The sequence below is a fragment of the Doryrhamphus excisus genome, linkage group LG16, assembly GCF_037039965.1.
Source record: "Doryrhamphus excisus strain RoL-2023G ecotype Guam linkage group LG16, RoL_Dexc_Guam_v1.1, whole genome shotgun sequence".
NCBI lineage: Eukaryota > Metazoa > Chordata > Actinopteri > Syngnathiformes > Syngnathidae > Doryrhamphus > Doryrhamphus excisus.
Genome location: NC_136372.1, coordinates 11,396,024 through 11,414,415, shown reverse-complemented (window position 1 = coordinate 11,414,415; position 18,392 = coordinate 11,396,024). Strand labels below are relative to the sequence as shown.

General features: G+C 38.7%; 1 protein-coding gene and 1 long non-coding RNA gene across 2 annotated transcripts; one reads left to right on the top strand and one right to left on the bottom strand.

Moving 5' to 3' along the window:
* Positions 1–34: 34 nt before the first annotated feature.
* LOC144901852 (uncharacterized) lies at positions 35–997 on the bottom strand. Its single transcript, XR_013629966.1, has 3 exons — positions 842–997; positions 358–410; positions 35–247 (listed from the first exon to the last, which is right to left on the bottom strand). It is a non-coding gene; the product is annotated as an uncharacterized LOC144901852 (long non-coding RNA).
* Positions 729–4,435, top strand: LOC131103036 (dual specificity protein phosphatase 3-like). Its single transcript, XM_058048891.2, has 3 exons — positions 729–981; positions 1,656–1,888; positions 3,320–4,435. Exons 1-3 carry the CDS (start codon positions 824–826, stop codon positions 3,526–3,528), a joined length of 600 nt encoding a protein of 199 aa, XP_057904874.2. The 5' UTR covers positions 729–823; the 3' UTR covers positions 3,529–4,435.
* The last annotated feature ends 13,957 nt before the right edge of the window (positions 4,436–18,392 follow it).

Sequence of the window (18,392 nt, the reverse complement as noted above, 5' to 3'; positions counted from 1 at the left end):
GTAGTAGTAGTAGTAGTAGTAGTAGATGCCCTGTGTATGTATTATCTACCTTTTATGACCACTGTGTGTCGCACTGTTATGTTGAGTAATAACCTCCTCTGTAATGACCTCTTGTTGACGTGTTCGTCACTAAGTTGAAACGTGATTCTGAACTGAATACCTGATGCGGGCCAGACTCCATCGCGAGCGGTCCCCATTTGAGTTGATTTTGAGTCCTCAGCTTGCTTGGTGACATCATTCGTGCCAACTGGAATGGACAAGGGAATAGTTGGCAAATAATTCCATGAAATTGAAACACTGGGAACCTGTTCTCAATAAGAATTGGCTTTCGAATCCCATCCCTATTCAGCACGTCACCTGTTATTTTTGCTGCAGGTACGCAGTCTGTGTGTGAGTCCGAGTGATTCTTCCTGAGGAGTGATATCAGATAATAAATATTACAAGATTCCATACTCAACTCTCCAAGTGTTGTGCAGCCATTGCAAATTGCATATTTACACTTATTTATAGTAAGTTAATAATAGCAAATCCAAACCTGGTTTGCCAAACCCTTAACATACAATATTGCATCTACTGAATTGTTTGTTTGAGACCCCCCAAAATTAGTGTTATTACTGGAGGGTGGCATTAAGAAAGCACAACACCGGCCAATCCGTGTAGACCCCCTCCCTTGCCCATCACTAAAAACAGTTTGCGCTGCGTTCTCAGCTGACATTTAGTAGCTCTCAGCTGTTTTTTTGTTGTTGTCGAATGCACATATCTCTTTTGCTCCAAAGCTTCCTCTTGTTACATAGTTGGTATTGGGAAACTATCATGTTCGAGTATGAAGAATAAACACAACCAGGTCGAAGTTACAGACGCGTCGTCTTTCGAGGTGACTCTCCAGCAACTCAACGACTTGTTGACGGACGACAGCGGCTTTTACAGCTGGCCAACAAAAAACTTTCACGAGGTTTATCCACGCATCTATGTCGGCAATGCGTGAGTTATTTTTATTTGTCATTCCCAAAGTTGGAGCGCCAACATTAACAATAATGCTTCAGATGAAATGTCAAACTTTCATTGCTTTATAAGTGCTCCCAATCCTTCTCCATGAGGGAGTGGGCGACATATGCATGGTGACTCGATCGCAATGGCTATGGTATGCTGTGTGTGTGTTTTTTTTTTTAATTAATCTAAGCTATGTTGCTTTTCAAAATGAGGGACTGTCGAGTACTTATACAGTACTATGTCAACATAGAGTAGTCAGTGTACAGCTTATATAGCATTATAGATGACTATGTACTGAAAATACATACACAAAAAACAGCCATTGTCTAAAGACTGGCAACACCTGAGCATCAAGATAAGTAAGTGATAAGTGTCTTGCTTATGTTGGCCGTAGCATCATGGTTTGGGGCTGCATGAGTGCTGCCAGTTCTGCAGAGTTGCGGTTAGTTGAAGGAGACATGAATTCCAACATGTACACCAACACCAATTTTGAAAAACATGATAAACACCCCCATAATGACACCAAATGTGTCCGAATGTTGACCCTTTGGCTACAATTTGGTTTGTTGTTGCCAGCTTTTAGACAATAATGACTTTACAGTGTTAAGTACTTTTCAGAGGATACAACGTTGTATGCATTTATTGTGTTTGTTGAATGAATGCAGGTTTTTGGCGAACAATGTGACACGTCTGAAGCGTTTGAAAATCACACACATCTTGAACGCAGCAGAGGGAAACTCCTTCATGCATGTGAATACCAACGCTGAGTTCTACAAAGGCACAGACGTCATCTACCATGGCATGCCAGCCAGCGACACTGATCACTTTGACATCAGCATTTACTTTGAGGAAGCTGCAGAATTCATCGAGAACGCTCTGGCATACAAAAACGGAAAAGGTCAGTGCATGCTTATTCATCATTCACAACTTGCTAATTTTTGCCACGGGTTATTTTCCAATTCTGTAAATATATTTGAAATTGTTATACACAGTATAAATATTTTTAATTATTTTTTTCAATCAAAAGTAAACACATGCTAAAACTAGAAAAGCACTTAAAGAGTTCAGACCTCTGCAAGGTACCATAGTTCCCCCCATATTGTGATTTACACAATAAATATTAGTCCTACATTTATTTTATCTACGGTACATATTAAGATTCCTTGACTATGAAAACATGCCATGGAAGGGTTTGAATGACTTAAAAATGCTAAAAATGCTAACATGCTAACACCTGGTATTATAGTGTATTATATGCCTACCTCTGAAAATTCTACAATGATTGTTTGCATGCTATTGTTAGCTAATATCAGCATGCCGACACCTACGATGATAACGTGTCTGCTTAAGTTTACATTTGTAAAAATTGCAAAAATGCTAGTAAAATTAATTAGTTAATTTCAGCCTGCCAGCAATAACAACATGCTAATGGTAGCATGCTAACACCTAGCATGAGCAAGTGGTAAGTGTTCATATAATCTATCTACCCATGAAAACAGCTTAAAATGCTACTATGTTAATATTAGCATGCTAGCAATGCTAACATGCCAATATTAGGAGGCTAACACCTAGCATGATTGTGGAATGTAACAGAAAGACATGCACAAATGGTCTTATCTCACAATGTTAAAGAATCCCTTTAAAAAATTCCTGGATCCAGATGCAGATCACCCCCAAAATTTAATCAGTTCCTCCATATCCCATTTCCGACATTCATTCATTCATTTTCTACCGCTTTTTCCTGTGCTGGAGCCTAACCCTGTCTTCGGGCGAGAGTCGGGGTACACCCTGGACTGGTCGCCAGCCAATCACAGGGCACATATAGACAAACAACCATTCACACTCGCCAATTAACCTAGCATGTTTTTGGAATATGGGAGGAAACCGGAGTACCAGAGAAAACCCACGCATTCATGGGGAGAACATGCAAACTCCACACAGAGATGCCCGAGGGTGGAATTGAACCCTGGTCTCCTAGCTGTGAGGTCTGCGCGCTAACCCCTTTTCCGACAGTCCCAGAAAACTTTTATCCAAATCCATTCAAAAACATAACCTCTGCAGGATGGAGGTAAGAACATTTGCAGTAGTTTTCAATATAGCTATGCTAACAATTGTCCATATTTCTAAAACAATAAATGAAGTTATGACAATATTTAAACAAAACAGCATCTTTTACAATGTTACTGAACCACATGGATTAATTATGCTGGTGTCAACATCAAGGCTTACACACTGATGTACATGCAAAATAATATACTATTTTATACTAATTCATAACCCTTATGTCATTGTGCCGACATGACTGTATTTTGTCTCCGTTCTTCCACAGGTAGAGTATACGTGCATTGCAAGGAAGGCTACAGCCGCTCACCCACCTTAGTCATCGCCTACCTGATGCTTCGCCAGAACATGGATGTCCACAGCGCTCTGGCCACGGTGCGACACAACAGAGAGATCGGACCTAATGACAGCTTCCTTCGACAGCTCTGCCGACTAAATCATAGGCTGACTGCTGAGGGAACGTTCTGGAACAAATGAAGCAGAGGAAACAAGGTGCCAATTATTTGTGCTACGGTGGAATTTGCTCATGTCAATGTTCCTTGGTTGACTGATGTCGATACACCTTGGAGGTATTTCTGTTATCACTTTGATGATGAGATTTTTGTTATTTCGTTAAACCTAGCTGTGCCTCCTCGCTTTTGCTACAGGAAGTCACTGAATGGACTTTTTTCATGTTGTTTAGCTTAAGAATAATGTTGCTGTTTTTTCATGTTGTTTAGTAATATTGATGATGCCAACAATACTACAATGCATGTCTCAGATTTATATATGTCGACGTCGACTTAAGCAAGCACTTTTTTTAGTAATTAAAAGAACATGGTGGACAGGGACTTGATGAGCTAGACTGCGGAAATTAAAGGTTAAAGGTTAAAGTCTACTCCAAACCATCACATGGAACACTCAATGTAACTGCGCCACACACGCTATGCACTTACACACTAAGTAAATGCAAAACAATACTATTTTCTACTAATTTAGCCCACAAGGACACTTTCCCAACAGTCTTTGCAGTTTAGAAATTAGTATAAAATAGTAGTTTTGCATGCATATTAGTGTGGAAGTGGTTTTGGTTGCACGACGGTGGATGGCAGAGGTGTTTGGTTTGATGACCGCTTGTTAGTTTGTGTTGTTAATTAATTCATGCATGTGCTCTTGGAACATAATTTAGCAGGAATCTACTGTACTTAGTTTGTGAAACAGTCTTAGCATAGGGCTAATCAGTGGCTTTCACTGTTAAACAGGCACACATTGGAGTCTTTAATGCTAAAGACGGCATATTGTTATTTTGTTTTTTGCATCACATACAAATATCAAGGCACTTTTTAACTTTAGAGTGAATCGTGTCACCCAAAGTTGAATTGTAGTTTCAACACTCAATGCAGGATCACGTGATTGTTTTTATATTCTTTGATTATGTAATAATGCAATTACTGAATATTGGGTATAAGCAATACAAAATAAAAACATCAAGAAAGTGAAGGTTCTTTTTTAAGCCATAAAAACCCATCAACATTTTAAATATCCCCAAACAAAAGTTTTGGGTTTAACTTTATAAAAGTTATATTTATTTGAGTGCTTGTCATGTGACAGGTCACGTGGCTATTCCAGACGTCCAGGATATGGCAGTATGTCAGGTAAGCTAGCTAGCTTCTTTCCAAACGCTTATTTTCTGCCATTAAAGATTCTTTTATTACCGTTTCACTGTTTAAATGCTTTAAATTGGTGTTAAATTATGCAATTTAACTGCGGTTGCTATATTTCGTCAATTAATAATTCAATTAATTCATATCGCTATTACTATATTACTTAAAATTGACGTTAGATATTCGTCACTATAAGCAAAATGCTAATAAACTACTGTCGATTATTGTAAATGAATTAGTGTTCTTTTGTTCGATTAAAATGACATTTACGGTGCGAAGCTCAAACAATTGTTTCAAATAAGGAATGTTTACACAGTGAAAGGCCAATGTAATCATGAATCAGTCATCGACTTGCAGGTTAACGCTGACTTTATCCTGTAGAGGGCGCCAGTGGTTCACCTCTGTTGAGACAAGTAAGACACGTTTCTTCAGCATTGATTTCCAAATTTGTGTCAGATTACGTTATGTTATGAGGATACTTCGATGATAAATACATTATTGAATATTGTGGACGGTACTACTGAAGGCGTGACCAGCTGCATAATTTGTCCCATAAGATTAAAAAAAATAGTTGCAGAATTTTCTCTAGAGTACAAATTTGGCCCAATGCTGTTGCATGTTGTTTAATCTCCCATGCTGCTCACAACCCAGTACAAGGATTATAGACCAGGATTATTCACTGTTGTGTTTGTTTGTATATGTATCAAATCCATGACTTTCATTATATCCACCCTGCTGCGCATTAGCCAACAAACGGATGTGTCTAATATTTGTTTTTAGAAAGACATTTTTTACTTGCAAATCCTCACCTTGTAGCACCCTTACTCCCTATCATCAAATGTGTGCTAATGTTCCTAAAGATTTAAATATATGCACTTTAAAGTAGCGGTGGACCATTTAAATGTTGGCATATTTGTGAAAATAATCATCCAAGAGAAGTGGAAAAATATTCCCTGAATGGCCTGCTGCCCGGTCAGCCGACCTCGGATAAATGGTAGAAGACGGATGGATGAAAAATACTAATTTTATCATGCAAGTATTGCTTCAATAGCGATTAATAATGATACTAATCTGTATTTGGATGAATCCATGCACTGCTACTTTTAAAGTTCAATTTGGGGAGACAGGTTGCACAGGTTTGATAAGGGTACGCAGAGGTCTCAAGGAAATTAATGTTAGTCCCTGCAGGGGATTGCATGTGTGTGCATGTGTGTGTGTGTGTGTGTGTGTGTGTGCATTCCAAAGGGTTTAGATCTTGAGCTCAGTGATTCGGCTTCTTTTCCTTCCCAAGTTTTCTTTCACCTCTGTACTTTCTGTGTCCAATCTTTTGTTTTCTCATTTCATGCAGTGTGTTTGTATGCCGCTGTGACGCATGGAGTTGACACAAGGACATGTCTGTGAGGAGAGCAGGCTAACGCTCTTACGTAACACCGGTCTGCATGAATGGACGCATGGGGGTGGGGGGATGGGGCATCTATGTGTTCTTGTGGCTGTGCTTATCTGGCTGAGTCAGGTGAATGTGACTGGAGTGAAATGGGATATGGTTGCATGTTAAAAGCGGATATTTTAAAAAAGATAAATTGCTGTTTATTATCAACTCCTATACGGTTTATCAACTCCTATAAAGTTAGCTGCACAAACCGGAAGTCCTTCTATGCATTTGGCCGTGCCTGGAGGCGGGCCGTGGGTGGAATACATTAAAACAGACTGTTTTCACTGGAAGCATAAAATGCAGCTGAATAGGTGCAGATTCTGGAAGAACTAGAAAGTTTTCTGAGCTGGTTATCTTGTGTAGCTGCTTTATAGGAGACTGGATTTGGGCTGTACCTCCCTCATGTCTGAGAGCAAGAGGGAAGAAGGGTGGAGCAGAAGCCGGAAGCTGCGTATAAGCTAACAGGCTAACATCTCTATGATGGAAGAAGTCCCAATTATTTAGCACAAGCATTATCACAAATGTACAAAGAAGTCAGACAGACAGCTGCTGCACCTGATGCAGTTGAAATGTTGGTATTCCTGCCACAAAATAAGGAATACTTGTGACTTGTAAACATGTTTACAGAAAAATACTGCTGTAAATACTACTTTAGTTTAAAGTATATTTCAGTTGGTGACATTTTAAAATGTCCTCCAAACCAGCCTCTTTTTCCTTTTTAGAAAAGAATGTCCCACTTTATTGTAGTGGATGTGTTTAGATACGATTTTTAAAATGTGACTCTTGTATGAATATCTTCATGTTTTTTTTAATAAAACAACTTGACATTTTAACTAGGTCAGAAAAGTGGAAAAAGCATAATAGGTACCCTTTAATAGTGATATAGTAATGCGACAGCTGAAGCCGCTAAACTTGAACAATAGTTGGCCTTCAGTTTGTTCAGTTTTTCTTGTGCCAAATAATGGAAATAGAAATACTTTGCTGCAAAACCGCCCCGATTATAAAACCTGCAGTTTCTGATATAACATTCTTATCTGCCATATACATGTAAAAAGAAGTTAACCACTGTTAATATTCAGATTAAAATGTATACAAGAATAAAGAGGGCTTAATGAAAATGTCATCACAGATGTACCTCATGCATTTCATTGTTTCTCATTACTTTGGTGGGCCCCTTGTGTTGCAATTGAACGAAGCTATAAATATAGGAGTACAAAGTCACACATGCGCATACACACACATAATCAGTGGCAATCTGCAGTAAGTCAGCTCTGTAACAGCTGTGCCTCTGAGTGTTTTTTTTTTTTTGAGAGTTTCCGGGATGGGCGGGTGTGTGGGTGTGTGTTGGTGCCAGATTCTGTATTGGTGGAGACTAAAACTGCCCACTGATACATCATCCCCCCTACAACAAACCACTAATAAGCTGGATCAGTCTTCGTACATTCATTTTCCAAATGTAGCAAATCTGCACCACAGGAAATATGTTTGTTGAAATCCAATGCAGTGCAGAATGTATTGAAACCTATCATAGTCTAAGCTGCTTACCATTATTTAGCATGTCTGTTATTGCCATGGCAACACCTCATCACCTATTTCAGTGGTCTATGTTTGATGATGATAGTAATTACAGTGGACAATTAAATACATCATTTGACTTTCTTATTTGATGGGATACACAGTAGTATATTATAAAATTATACAGTCATGTTTGATTGCAGGCAGGATGGAACGGGTGGACAAAAATGTCAGGCGTGAAGAGCTTCAGTTAAAATGAGAGGAACGGTATACAAAACTGTGGTGAGACCAGTCATGTTGTTTGGTCTAGAGCAGGGGTCTCAAACTCAATTTACTTGGGGCCCCTGGAGCTCGGGTCTGGGTGAGACTGGGCCGCATCAGGTTTTCCAAAAAAAAAAAACCCAAAAAAGCGCATTTAATAAAATTTATAAAAATAAAATAAAAATGTTTAAAAACTTCGCTTTGGTTCCAATTTTCTACAAGAAAACCTCTGATAAAACATTCCACTGTTCTCAAATATCTTACTTTTTGTTTTTCTACACAAAATAAGATGAAAAATAAACAAATCAAGAATAAAGAAAATCAATCAATCAGTAATAAATAAATAAATAAAATAAGAATAATAAAACGGCAAATAATAAAAACTTAAGAAACCACATATAGTTGGGGGGTAGACAAATTATTTTTTTCAGATTAAAATTAACAAAGCATTATTAGAGCTCTGTAGACATGACAGAACACGACGATAGTCACATTTATACTCTTTATTTACAACATATTGCGCAACTGCAGGGTCTTGAGACACATGCTAACTCACAAACTAGAGAGCTAGCGACCTAAATGGTAGCCTTCAAGTTATTTCCTTTAAACTTAAATAGCCAAAAACTTACCACTTCCACATGGATAGGGAGGATAACTACTAACAGTTATTTAACCTTTAACATGAACATTAATCAAATGTAATAATTTTTTTCTGGGTACATGATACCATACAGCATCCATATCAAACTTGCGCGGGCTGCACTAACATTAAACTTTCATATCAAGGCGGGGGCCTCAAACTAGTGTCCTGTGGGCCACATTTGGCCCGCGGGCCACGTGTTTGAGACCCCTGGTCTAGAGACAGTGCCACTGAGGAAAAGACAGGAAGCAGAACTGGAGGAAGCAGAAATGAGGATGCTGAGGTTCTCATTGGGAGTGGCTGGGATGGATAGGATCAGGAACGAATCCATCAGATGGACATTACATCTGAGAGGCCTCGGAGATAAAGTCAGAGAGGCCAGACTGAGATGGTTGGGACATGTCTAGAGGAGAGATAGTGAATATATTGGTAGAAGGATGCTGCGTTTAGAGCTGCCAAGGTAGGAGGCGTAGAGGAAGACCAAAGAGGAGGTTTATGGATGTAGTGAAGGAGGACATGAGGATAGTTGGTGTGAGAGAGAGACAGGGTTGGATGGAGGCGGTTGATTTGCTGTGGCGACCCTTGAGGGGAAAAGCTGAAAAAGAAAGAAGTAGATACAATTATGTTTAAATCCCATGCACCCACAGAACAAGGGAATCCCCGGAGGGAGCACTCTCCAGTGCTGGACGACTTCAGAAAGAGTGGGCAGTCACCCTTTTGGAATCGGACCCGTGGCCAACCCGAAGGCAGAAGGACACTACCGTCCCGGTCACCGTGTTAAATTCCAACGTGCAGGCCACGAGCCGAGGAGCACAAGGAATTGTCACCCCTGCCCATCACCTCTCACTGAATAGTCCAGCCCCTCTGGAGAGGACAGGTTCCAGACCCCTTGTTGTGCCTTGATTATATCCAGCCGGAACTTCACCTCACACACCAGGTCAGGCTCCTTTCACATCAGAGAGATGACACTCCAAGAGCTAGCTTCTGCAGGTCTCTGCTTTTGGCTGCTACCCAGCTCACTCTGTACCCGACCCCTTTGGCCCCTCATTGGAGCGGGGACCAATGTTGTCTGTTGGAGGTGTGCCAGTTCCTAGGATAATTGGGACACACAAACTCAAAACAACAACAAAAACTAAAACATACAGTATTATACTGTATATTCTAATTATATAAGTACAGACATTATATAACCATGATTCACTTGTATAACTTTTTTTCCTATGTGTCCGTACTTTAGGTGCACCATTAAAATGGAACAAATGCATTTATGTGGCCCTCCTCTTCGTGGTCCTGATTGCAGGTAAGCATTTAAGATGGTTTTATTTAAGCTTGTGTGCAACATCGTGTGACGTAAAAGACAAAAACACAGTACTCCAACTGATATCAAATGGTTTTTATAATGCTGAAAATATATATCACAGAGCCACAAACACAAATAGCTTTTTAGAAGCCATTCTTTGATTGTGCCACACTGATTTGTCACTGGAAAACAAAGCAGACAAAAACAACTGTGCCCATGATAACCCACAAGCAGCACTGTATCAAATACATCATCAAACAATCACCAGGGGGCCTTTAAGACCCTCGTCTTTTTCAGCTTTTACATTCAACTTCAAGCTGTACCAAAAGGTTCTAAGTGCTTCGCCAACAGGAAACAGCCTTCTGCATGCACAGAGCCTCGTGTGATGTCTTACAAAATCAGGGCTGCATACAGTCACAGTGAAAAGGACAAAAAAAATCAAGAGAGGACATCACGGCAATAATAGAAGTCTGGGACATGGTGTCCCAAATCTCTCATTCAAGGCACAATTTATTGGCCTCGGTTTGGAATTCCTGTAAAGACGGTCATATTTATAACTTTAGAGGCATGTTGCCAATTTGCACTGCTGCCCACGTTATAGTGACGTCCTCTCTTGGTCGGTTAGGGCTTAGAATGGAAAATGTCCGCCATCTAATGCTAAAAGGTCAAAGAATGGCTTCATATAGTATGTCATGCTTATGCTTACAGACATAACAGGAAGTGCAGTCAGTGCTGAGAGCCACAACTTTGTCACAATGCTATCTAACAATCGTGAACAGATGCTACATGATTCACAGCCAATTCACAACTTTTTTTTTTTCCTAGTCTTGGTTACATTTCTGGAGTTTTCTGGAGCAGGCACTAAACAAGTCATAAAACCACAATTAACTTCGCGTATGCTGACACTCGAGCGCAAAGCAGTGTGATGTTTTATGTTTGACGGTAACTTTTACTTTGACTTTTTCTAAAAATCCACAAACAGCAATATTCTTCTCACGACACTGAGATAATGTAGATTTTTACATCAAAGGATGGACCTTAGTTAAAGGTCAGATGAATGTCAAGCAATCTAAAGCCTCAAAGCATTATTTAGTATGTAGTTTTTTTTTTTTTTTTTGAAGAGCAAAGGCTCAAATGAGCACGACAAGTCGGGTCACTCATGTTCTGTTTGACAAACAGGAACAGGAAATTGATAAAAGCACTGATAAAAACAGTATAAAGTGTAAAATGAATAGTGCTAGCTTAGTACAGGTGGTCCTCAGTTTACGGCCCAAAAATCAGTTTGTGTAACATTGCTTATTTGTTTTCTTATGCTGTAGTGCGCTAAAGAAAAGGAAAGCTGTCAGCATGGAAGTGAAAATGAACATCTCAGAAGGAGGAGACACGTCCGCCAATATTGGCCACCCAGCTGTTCGACCGCCATTAAAGGTAAAGATTATTGAATGCTAATGAATGCTAGAAAGGTCATGGAGTCTGAGGCGCTTTTACAAGGAGATCTGGGTAGGGAATCTGAGGTTATTCTTCCAGACTAGCATGGGATCGTATTTTAAGAAGGTGGAAAGGCCTGCAAGACAACTACAATGGTAAAAGTAAAAGTAAGGAGTTTTTATTTCGGTTTCATTTAATTGCCATATGTTATGTCTTTAATGTGTTCTGTGCACAATGTGAGTGATTTACGTTCCATTTAGGCATATATATTTTTTATTTTACTATTTTACTTAATAGACATTAATTGAATGTTAATTCTTAATATTTAACTGTAATTTTGTCAACTTTTTTTTCACTACATACAGATAAAAATCCAAATTTTGAAAAAAATCTGATTTGTTTTGATCCCCAATTATACTTCCTATGGAAAATAACCCCTCCCTTTGCAAGCCTTCATGTGCACCCTTTTGGGGGACTTTCAGGTCTTCGTTCTACGTACGACTCTCCTTCCTAAGACTATGATATAAATTTTAGTCTTAAGTCAGAATTTAAACCTACATAGTATCTAAATTAATAACAAAGTCCATCACACTGTACGTAGCACACACAAGTACAACACTGTAATAAAAAGATAAAATAATATATAATAATGAAATGAAACAATAACGAGACAGACCCGTTGTCCTTGTTGAAATGTCAGTAATGAGGCGACTATGCTGATTACTTATCACCGTCCATTTCAAAGGAGCAGATCCTTTAACATGTTCAAGGATACCATCTTTGTCCTTAATGAATTTTCACTTTCCTTTTTTATGCACTGCATCCAAAAAGTATGACTTCATTCAATTACTGCAGGGTGTTGTAAAACGAGGACCGCCTGTATTAGGTTACCTAAATCGTGGCTTCAAATATCTGCTTCGGAAGAACAAAGTTTAAGAAAGAAATGAAAGTTATTAAGAAAAAATATCCATTATCCATACATTAAAAGGGACACTTGATTATTTGTCAAATATTGGTTCTCCAGCATGAAATTAGGCTGGTTCCTTTAATGAAATTCAACTGAACACTGAATTAGATGACTGCATTTCCTCCGATGATGCATCTAATAAAGCATAAACACAAATAGACCCACCATCTCTTCCAAGAAAACCATATGCACACTGAAGACAAAGAAAAGAAAAATATGTTACAATACATTGCTCAAAGTGTTTTTTGTTTTTTATACATATTAAAAATATCTCAGTGGCAGTGTGCCACTCAATCCTGGCTTTAGCTTACTTATGCAAACTCACCCTGCCAAGCATATTTAGTAGAACCACACGAGCAACATCCATTTCAGCAACAACATGAGTGTGGTACAATTACAATTATATTACATTCCACAAGTGGACATACTCCTGTAGAGGATTGTCATCTTTCTCCACCAAACAGTGCTTGTATGAGTTGGGGCAGATGTCTTTGAGGGTGTTGGAGTGGCGGCAGGGGACGACATAAATAGAAAAGACAGGGGAGAGGTTTGACGTTGCAAGAGATCAGAACAGATGTGGAGAGGACAGAGAGGACGCCGATTAACAGATGTTTTCCCTGGGTAAGTATCATTCGTTTTTAAGCAGGCGCATGAATGTAATGTGTTCTTTTTTTTTATAGCCTAGCGACAAGTTCACAGTTTCATTTATTGTAAACATGAGGTAAAACGTGACGAGTATTTAAAGTGTCAGACAGACAGACAGACAGAAGGGAAAGTTCAGCACTAACAGGGGACGGAAAAACATTTCATTTGCATTAAGTTAAGTGATGCAGAGGATGGAATTTCCCTAAGAACAGGCTAAATTATCTTGGTACTACAACTAAGACCATGCTCAAACACATGCAACAGGTTCATTCTGTTTATACCAGAAGGGGTCAGCGTCCAAATGAACAAGTTCCTGAAATGTAGACCGTGTGATGATTTTTTTTGTACAGCCTTTTTAGCGTAGGTTTTGAATGTCCCAAACCTTCTATCAGGCTAATGCTGCCTTCCAGAGTACTTGGAAGCTGGAAAAACCTTCACCAAGTCATACTTTTTGGTTGTATGAGTTTTCAACCATTCAAAAAAACTGGAGTACCAGTGTTTATTTGAAGAATTCATATATGAGATTTTTCCAAGTTCCAAGTTATCTAGAATGCAACATAATCACCCCCAACATAGTATATGGTTGTAGCCAGTATTTGAACATGGCGTTGCAGTAGCTGGCACAGTAAATGGATTCTTACTGTTAGTCTGTCTCTGTCTCTGCTATGCTGGTGCATGTGATCATGGCTGAAGGCAGTGCGTTTTTTCTGGTGCTGGTGATCGTTTTCGGGAAAGATAACCACTGAGAATGGCTGCCAGCTCAAATTGTGATGTCAAACCTCATTTGTGTGTAGTCCTTAAACTGGAACACAATATGTGCTCTCCGCGCTCAGGGACGAGAGATCCTGAGTTTAGAAAAAACGGGGCAATGTGAAGGTCATTTTGGTGATTTGGTGTTTTGGACTCCCATCGCCGTGAGTGTGAGCTCACTAATACAGGTGTGCTACATGACTGCTTGGACGTGATGATGTGATTTGGAGTAGGTCAGCCGCTGATAGCATAAATAAAGTGTGTATTTGGTGTGTGTGTATTTGGTGTGTGTGTGTGTGTTTGCCCTGCTTTCATTCACAGTGAAGGTGAGATCACAGAAGGCCTGAATGCCAACTGTGAACCTGCACTGCTTGATCATCCTATTGCTGTGCATGTGTGTGTGTGTGTGCGCCTGTTTAATCAGTACTTACAGTTCTATTTAAATACCCTGCAATGTGGACAAGTAACAAAGAGCAGTGGCACTTAAAGGCTGTATCACTGTCAGGGGCTGCTTTTCCAAAGACAGAATTTACATTTACATTTCAGAATGATTCTGTTAGATTTTTTTCTTGCCATGAAAAAACGTGGAAGAAGTCCCGACTGTGATGAATTTTCATCTTGGCAAAGTATGAGCAATTGGTGGCACAGATTTAGAGGATGCCATGACTTGCTACCATGGCAACAAAGCTCTCTCAGCTCTCGAGACAGCGTCTTTGTGAAACCAGCCCCCTGTTAAGTTTCCTCACGTCGATGCATGCGTGTGTGTGTGTGTGTGTGTGTGTGTGTGCAGTAGCGTGAAGGTATATTTCACAATATGGTCATGATTAGTGTTGCAAAGAGGTGGAAACATCCTGTAGGATAAGGATGTTTCACCAATATTCATTAGGATACTTTACACTGGAATTATGATAATTAATGGGAATTAAATGGATTTGATTTATACGTTCCAAACCAGTTATAGTCTCAGGAAGGGTGTAGTTATTTATTTTTTTTTAAATAGAATTTTTTATATTTGACATCAAATTTGCTGTTAAAAAATAGTAACCTGAAACGGTGTACAAGGCGTATGATTAAATAAACTTTCTTCCTCCTCCTTTTTAGACATGTTGAATTGTGCAAATGTAAACATGATGTACAGTGGATCCCCGCAAATTTGTGATTCAGCATTCACGGCCCTGCTAAATTTTTCTAAAAAAAAAAAAAAAGCAGTTTTCTCAGGTGATATGCCAATTTTTCTGCATTCAACCTAAATCATTTATGATTTAGAGATACCGGATATTGCAAATAAAATGCACAGCTTAATTATACTGTTTATGTCTTCACTGTATTCACTTGATATGAGATTTCACACTTTGTTTGGGAGTCATTGGACGCATCATAGTTGCAGTGAGTTGCAGAAGTAAAACCTCTAAAGGAAAGAGGGGCAAGCTGTGCGTCAAAAATAAACATTTTTGTGGGCGTCTCAATTAGTCATGGATTTCGCCATTGGCTAATAGTTCCGCAGAGGGATCTACTGTACATCAATGTAACTATGAAAAACTAAACCATTAGTCCTATGATCCAACTAAATCAATCTGGGTTCAGCAAGTTGCCATTTTGGACGACATATGCATCGATACTAGGAAATAAAGCATTGGAAGTAAGCACTTTTAATGATTCATTCATTCATTCATTCATTCATTCATTTTCTACCGTTAAATGTTACTCATGTAATTGTTTGATTTGGCGTAAGTTGATTAGTTTTGCCTGTTGAGTGGGGCGCACTTGAAGTGTTGGTTACATTTGATTTAAATGAAATGTGAATGCACTTGTTTATATCCATAACTGATTCCATTAGAGAGAAAAAAAACGATGAGAATCTAGGAATCCCCGGTATCCAGGTATTTATTTCACAGACCGGTTGAATTTTTGGCTAAAAATGTATTAAATCATTTTGGCTCGTATTGTTTTAAATGAACCAATATAGTCGTTGAACGTATAGTCAACCGCAAATTAAATCGTTATTAAAACAAATCATTACACCCTTATTTATTTACATCCTATGAAATGACTATTCCCATTAATTCTCACACAGTTCCCAGTACTGGACTGGATTTGGATTTGTGCAACCCTAATCAAGACAGCTTGAAGCAAAGAAGAATAAGAAAGAAGTGAGTGTACAGAAGAAAAGAAAGTGTTTGGGGTTATTACATCCATTGTAGTTCTAGTGCAACATAAAAAACCTGATAGTTATTTGTTGATGATGATGGGTGGAGCTTATTTCAGAGGTGTTGAATTGAAAATGTACATTTTAGGGACATGACAGTCGTATTTTTTTTCCCCAACGGCGCATGGCTTTACGTCCGTTTCTGCTGCCGACAGCAGGGGAGAAAGGGAAGAAAACAGGGTCCAGTTCAGAGTCACATGACGCCAAGTGCTGTTTCCTTCCTCTTGGCTCGGATGAATCCAGAGGCAAAGACTGCTTACTCGCCGTTTATTGAATCCCCACCGCCATAGCCTGTTGGCTCCATCCAATCAGGCCACAATGGCTCCTATACTGGAGTCCCATTTTTTGCTGTCGTAATGAGGTTCAATCGGCACCATGTAAGGTCAAAAGGGGCCCAATTCAGACCTGCCATCAATGTGTCTGGTGTAACCACCGATTCAAATGATGTTCATTTGCCTAAACAAAACAAACGCCGTGGGTTCACTCTAATGAAGCATTTGCAAACCTCGAGTCGAGGGTGTCTGGACCTGGGAGCCTTTTGTCGATGGCAAAGATTGATGACATCAAGTCTGCATCAGAACTTTATGAAGGATGGTTAAGGCCACGCTGACATGAAAAGCAAATATTCGCTATGTCGCAAGCAACTAAATTTTTTTTAATTCATATAATTTTGTCAATTTTGTAAAAGAAAAGAAATCCAATCCCCCCCTCAAAAACCCTTCTCCTGAAAAAAAAAAATTACCCAATTTAGATTGGATTGCATATTTAGCAAACACAAATATGGATTTTTATAGTCAAACATAGTTTCAATAAAATTACAAAATAAGCAACTAAATATTTTTTAATTCATATAATTTTGTAAATATAGTAGTAAAAGAAAAGAAATCCACCCCCCCCAAAAAACCCTTCTCCTAAAAAAATAAATAAAAATAATCAAATTTAGAATGGATTGCATATTTAGCAACACAAATATGGATTTTTATAGTCAAACATAGCTTCAATGAAATAGCAAAATAAGCAACAAAATTTTTTTAAATTCATATAATTTTGTAAATATAGTAAAAGAAAAGAAATTCAATTTCCTCCCCCCAAAAAACCCTTCTCCTAAAAAAATATTTTTAAAAAATCCTAATTTAGATTGGATGTTGCATGTTTAGCAAACACAAATATGGATTTTTATAGTCAACCATAGCGTCAATAAATATTTTTTTTAATTCATATAATTTTGTCAATATAGTAAAAGAAAAGAAATCCAATTCCCCACCCCCCCAAAAAAACCCTTCTCCCAAAAAAATAAAAAATAAAAAAAATAACCCAACTTAGAATTTTGATTGGATTGCATATTTAGCAAACACAAATATGGATTTTTATAGTCAAACATTCAAAAGTCAAGCTTCAATAAAATTTCAAAATAAGCAACTAAAATTTTTTTATTCATATAATTTTGTCAATATAGTAAAAGAAAAGAAATCCAAATCCCCCCCCCCAAAAAAAACAAACCCTTCTCCTAAAAAATAAAATTATAATAAAAAATAACCCAATTTGGATTGGATTGCATATTTAGCAAACACAAATCTGAAAAATATCAAAGTGGCCCCCACATCCTTTCATTTTTCTGCATGCGACCCACAGTGAACACCCTTGTCATCAGCGGTCAGTAAAGATGAGTCAAGTTAACTTTCACTAATCGGATCACACCAGATGCACGTTGAGAGGCGGTGTGAAAGGGGCCCTCAGTCTTCCGTCAAATTCTGAAATAAAAACGGTAACTGTTGGTCCCACAAAAAATGAACTGGTTGATCCGTGGCCCATCTTGAGAGAGCTGTCTTGCAGATGAAAGGGCAACTGTACCAACATGAGAGGTGAGGTAGAATCGGTCCGTTTTTATCAGCAGTACTTGAACCAGGTACATGCCACGAGGTAAGCGACATAACCCCCCACCCATTAGGACTTGCTGGGGAGGGTCAGGGTCATGTCATGGTGTGTATCAGTGGTATTGTAGTCCGATGAGAATGTAGGCAGGTCGAAGGAGGTGGGTGTGATGGCGCAGCACAGTAGTTGTTAGCCATGCAAACGTAACCAAGGTCTGAAATAAATATGTTTCTAAAAACCACCCAAAAAAGAAAAACAAGTGTATGTGTGATACATTTGTGTATGTGCGTGATGCAGCGAAGACAGGAGGTATATGTTGGAGATATAAGTACCTCTCTATGTCTTGATGTTGACATTTTTTCATGTCACACAAATAACCCCCATCTGTGCAGCTTCCATCAGTCTTCACCTCTGCATTTTTATGTTTGCGAGCTATAGGTGGCGTTATTAGAGTGTGAATGCTGAGAGACACATTACACACAAATGCTATTCTGTGTCAGAAATGTATGGCTTTTTATTCGGGGAGGTGTAAAGTAAAATTGAATGAAAAACTTGTTGAGACAAACATTAAGACTATTGCTATTTTGCATCTTTAAAAAAGTATGTGAATTAAGAAGGTCAGTGGCGATCATGGCCCGTCTACAAATGTCAACATTTAAAAATATGGGCTATTTCCTGGAAA

Coding starts and splice junctions, on each gene's coding strand:
- LOC131103036 (XM_058048891.2), top strand. CDS start 824: ATGAAGAATAAACACAACCAGGTCGAAGTTACAGACGCGTCGTCTTTC. Junction 982..1,655: donor CGCATCTATGTCGGCAATGC/GTGAGTTATTTT, acceptor GAATGAATGCAG/GTTTTTGGCGAACAATGTGA. Junction 1,889..3,319: donor GGCATACAAAAACGGAAAAG/GTCAGTGCATGC, acceptor GTTCTTCCACAG/GTAGAGTATACGTGCATTGC.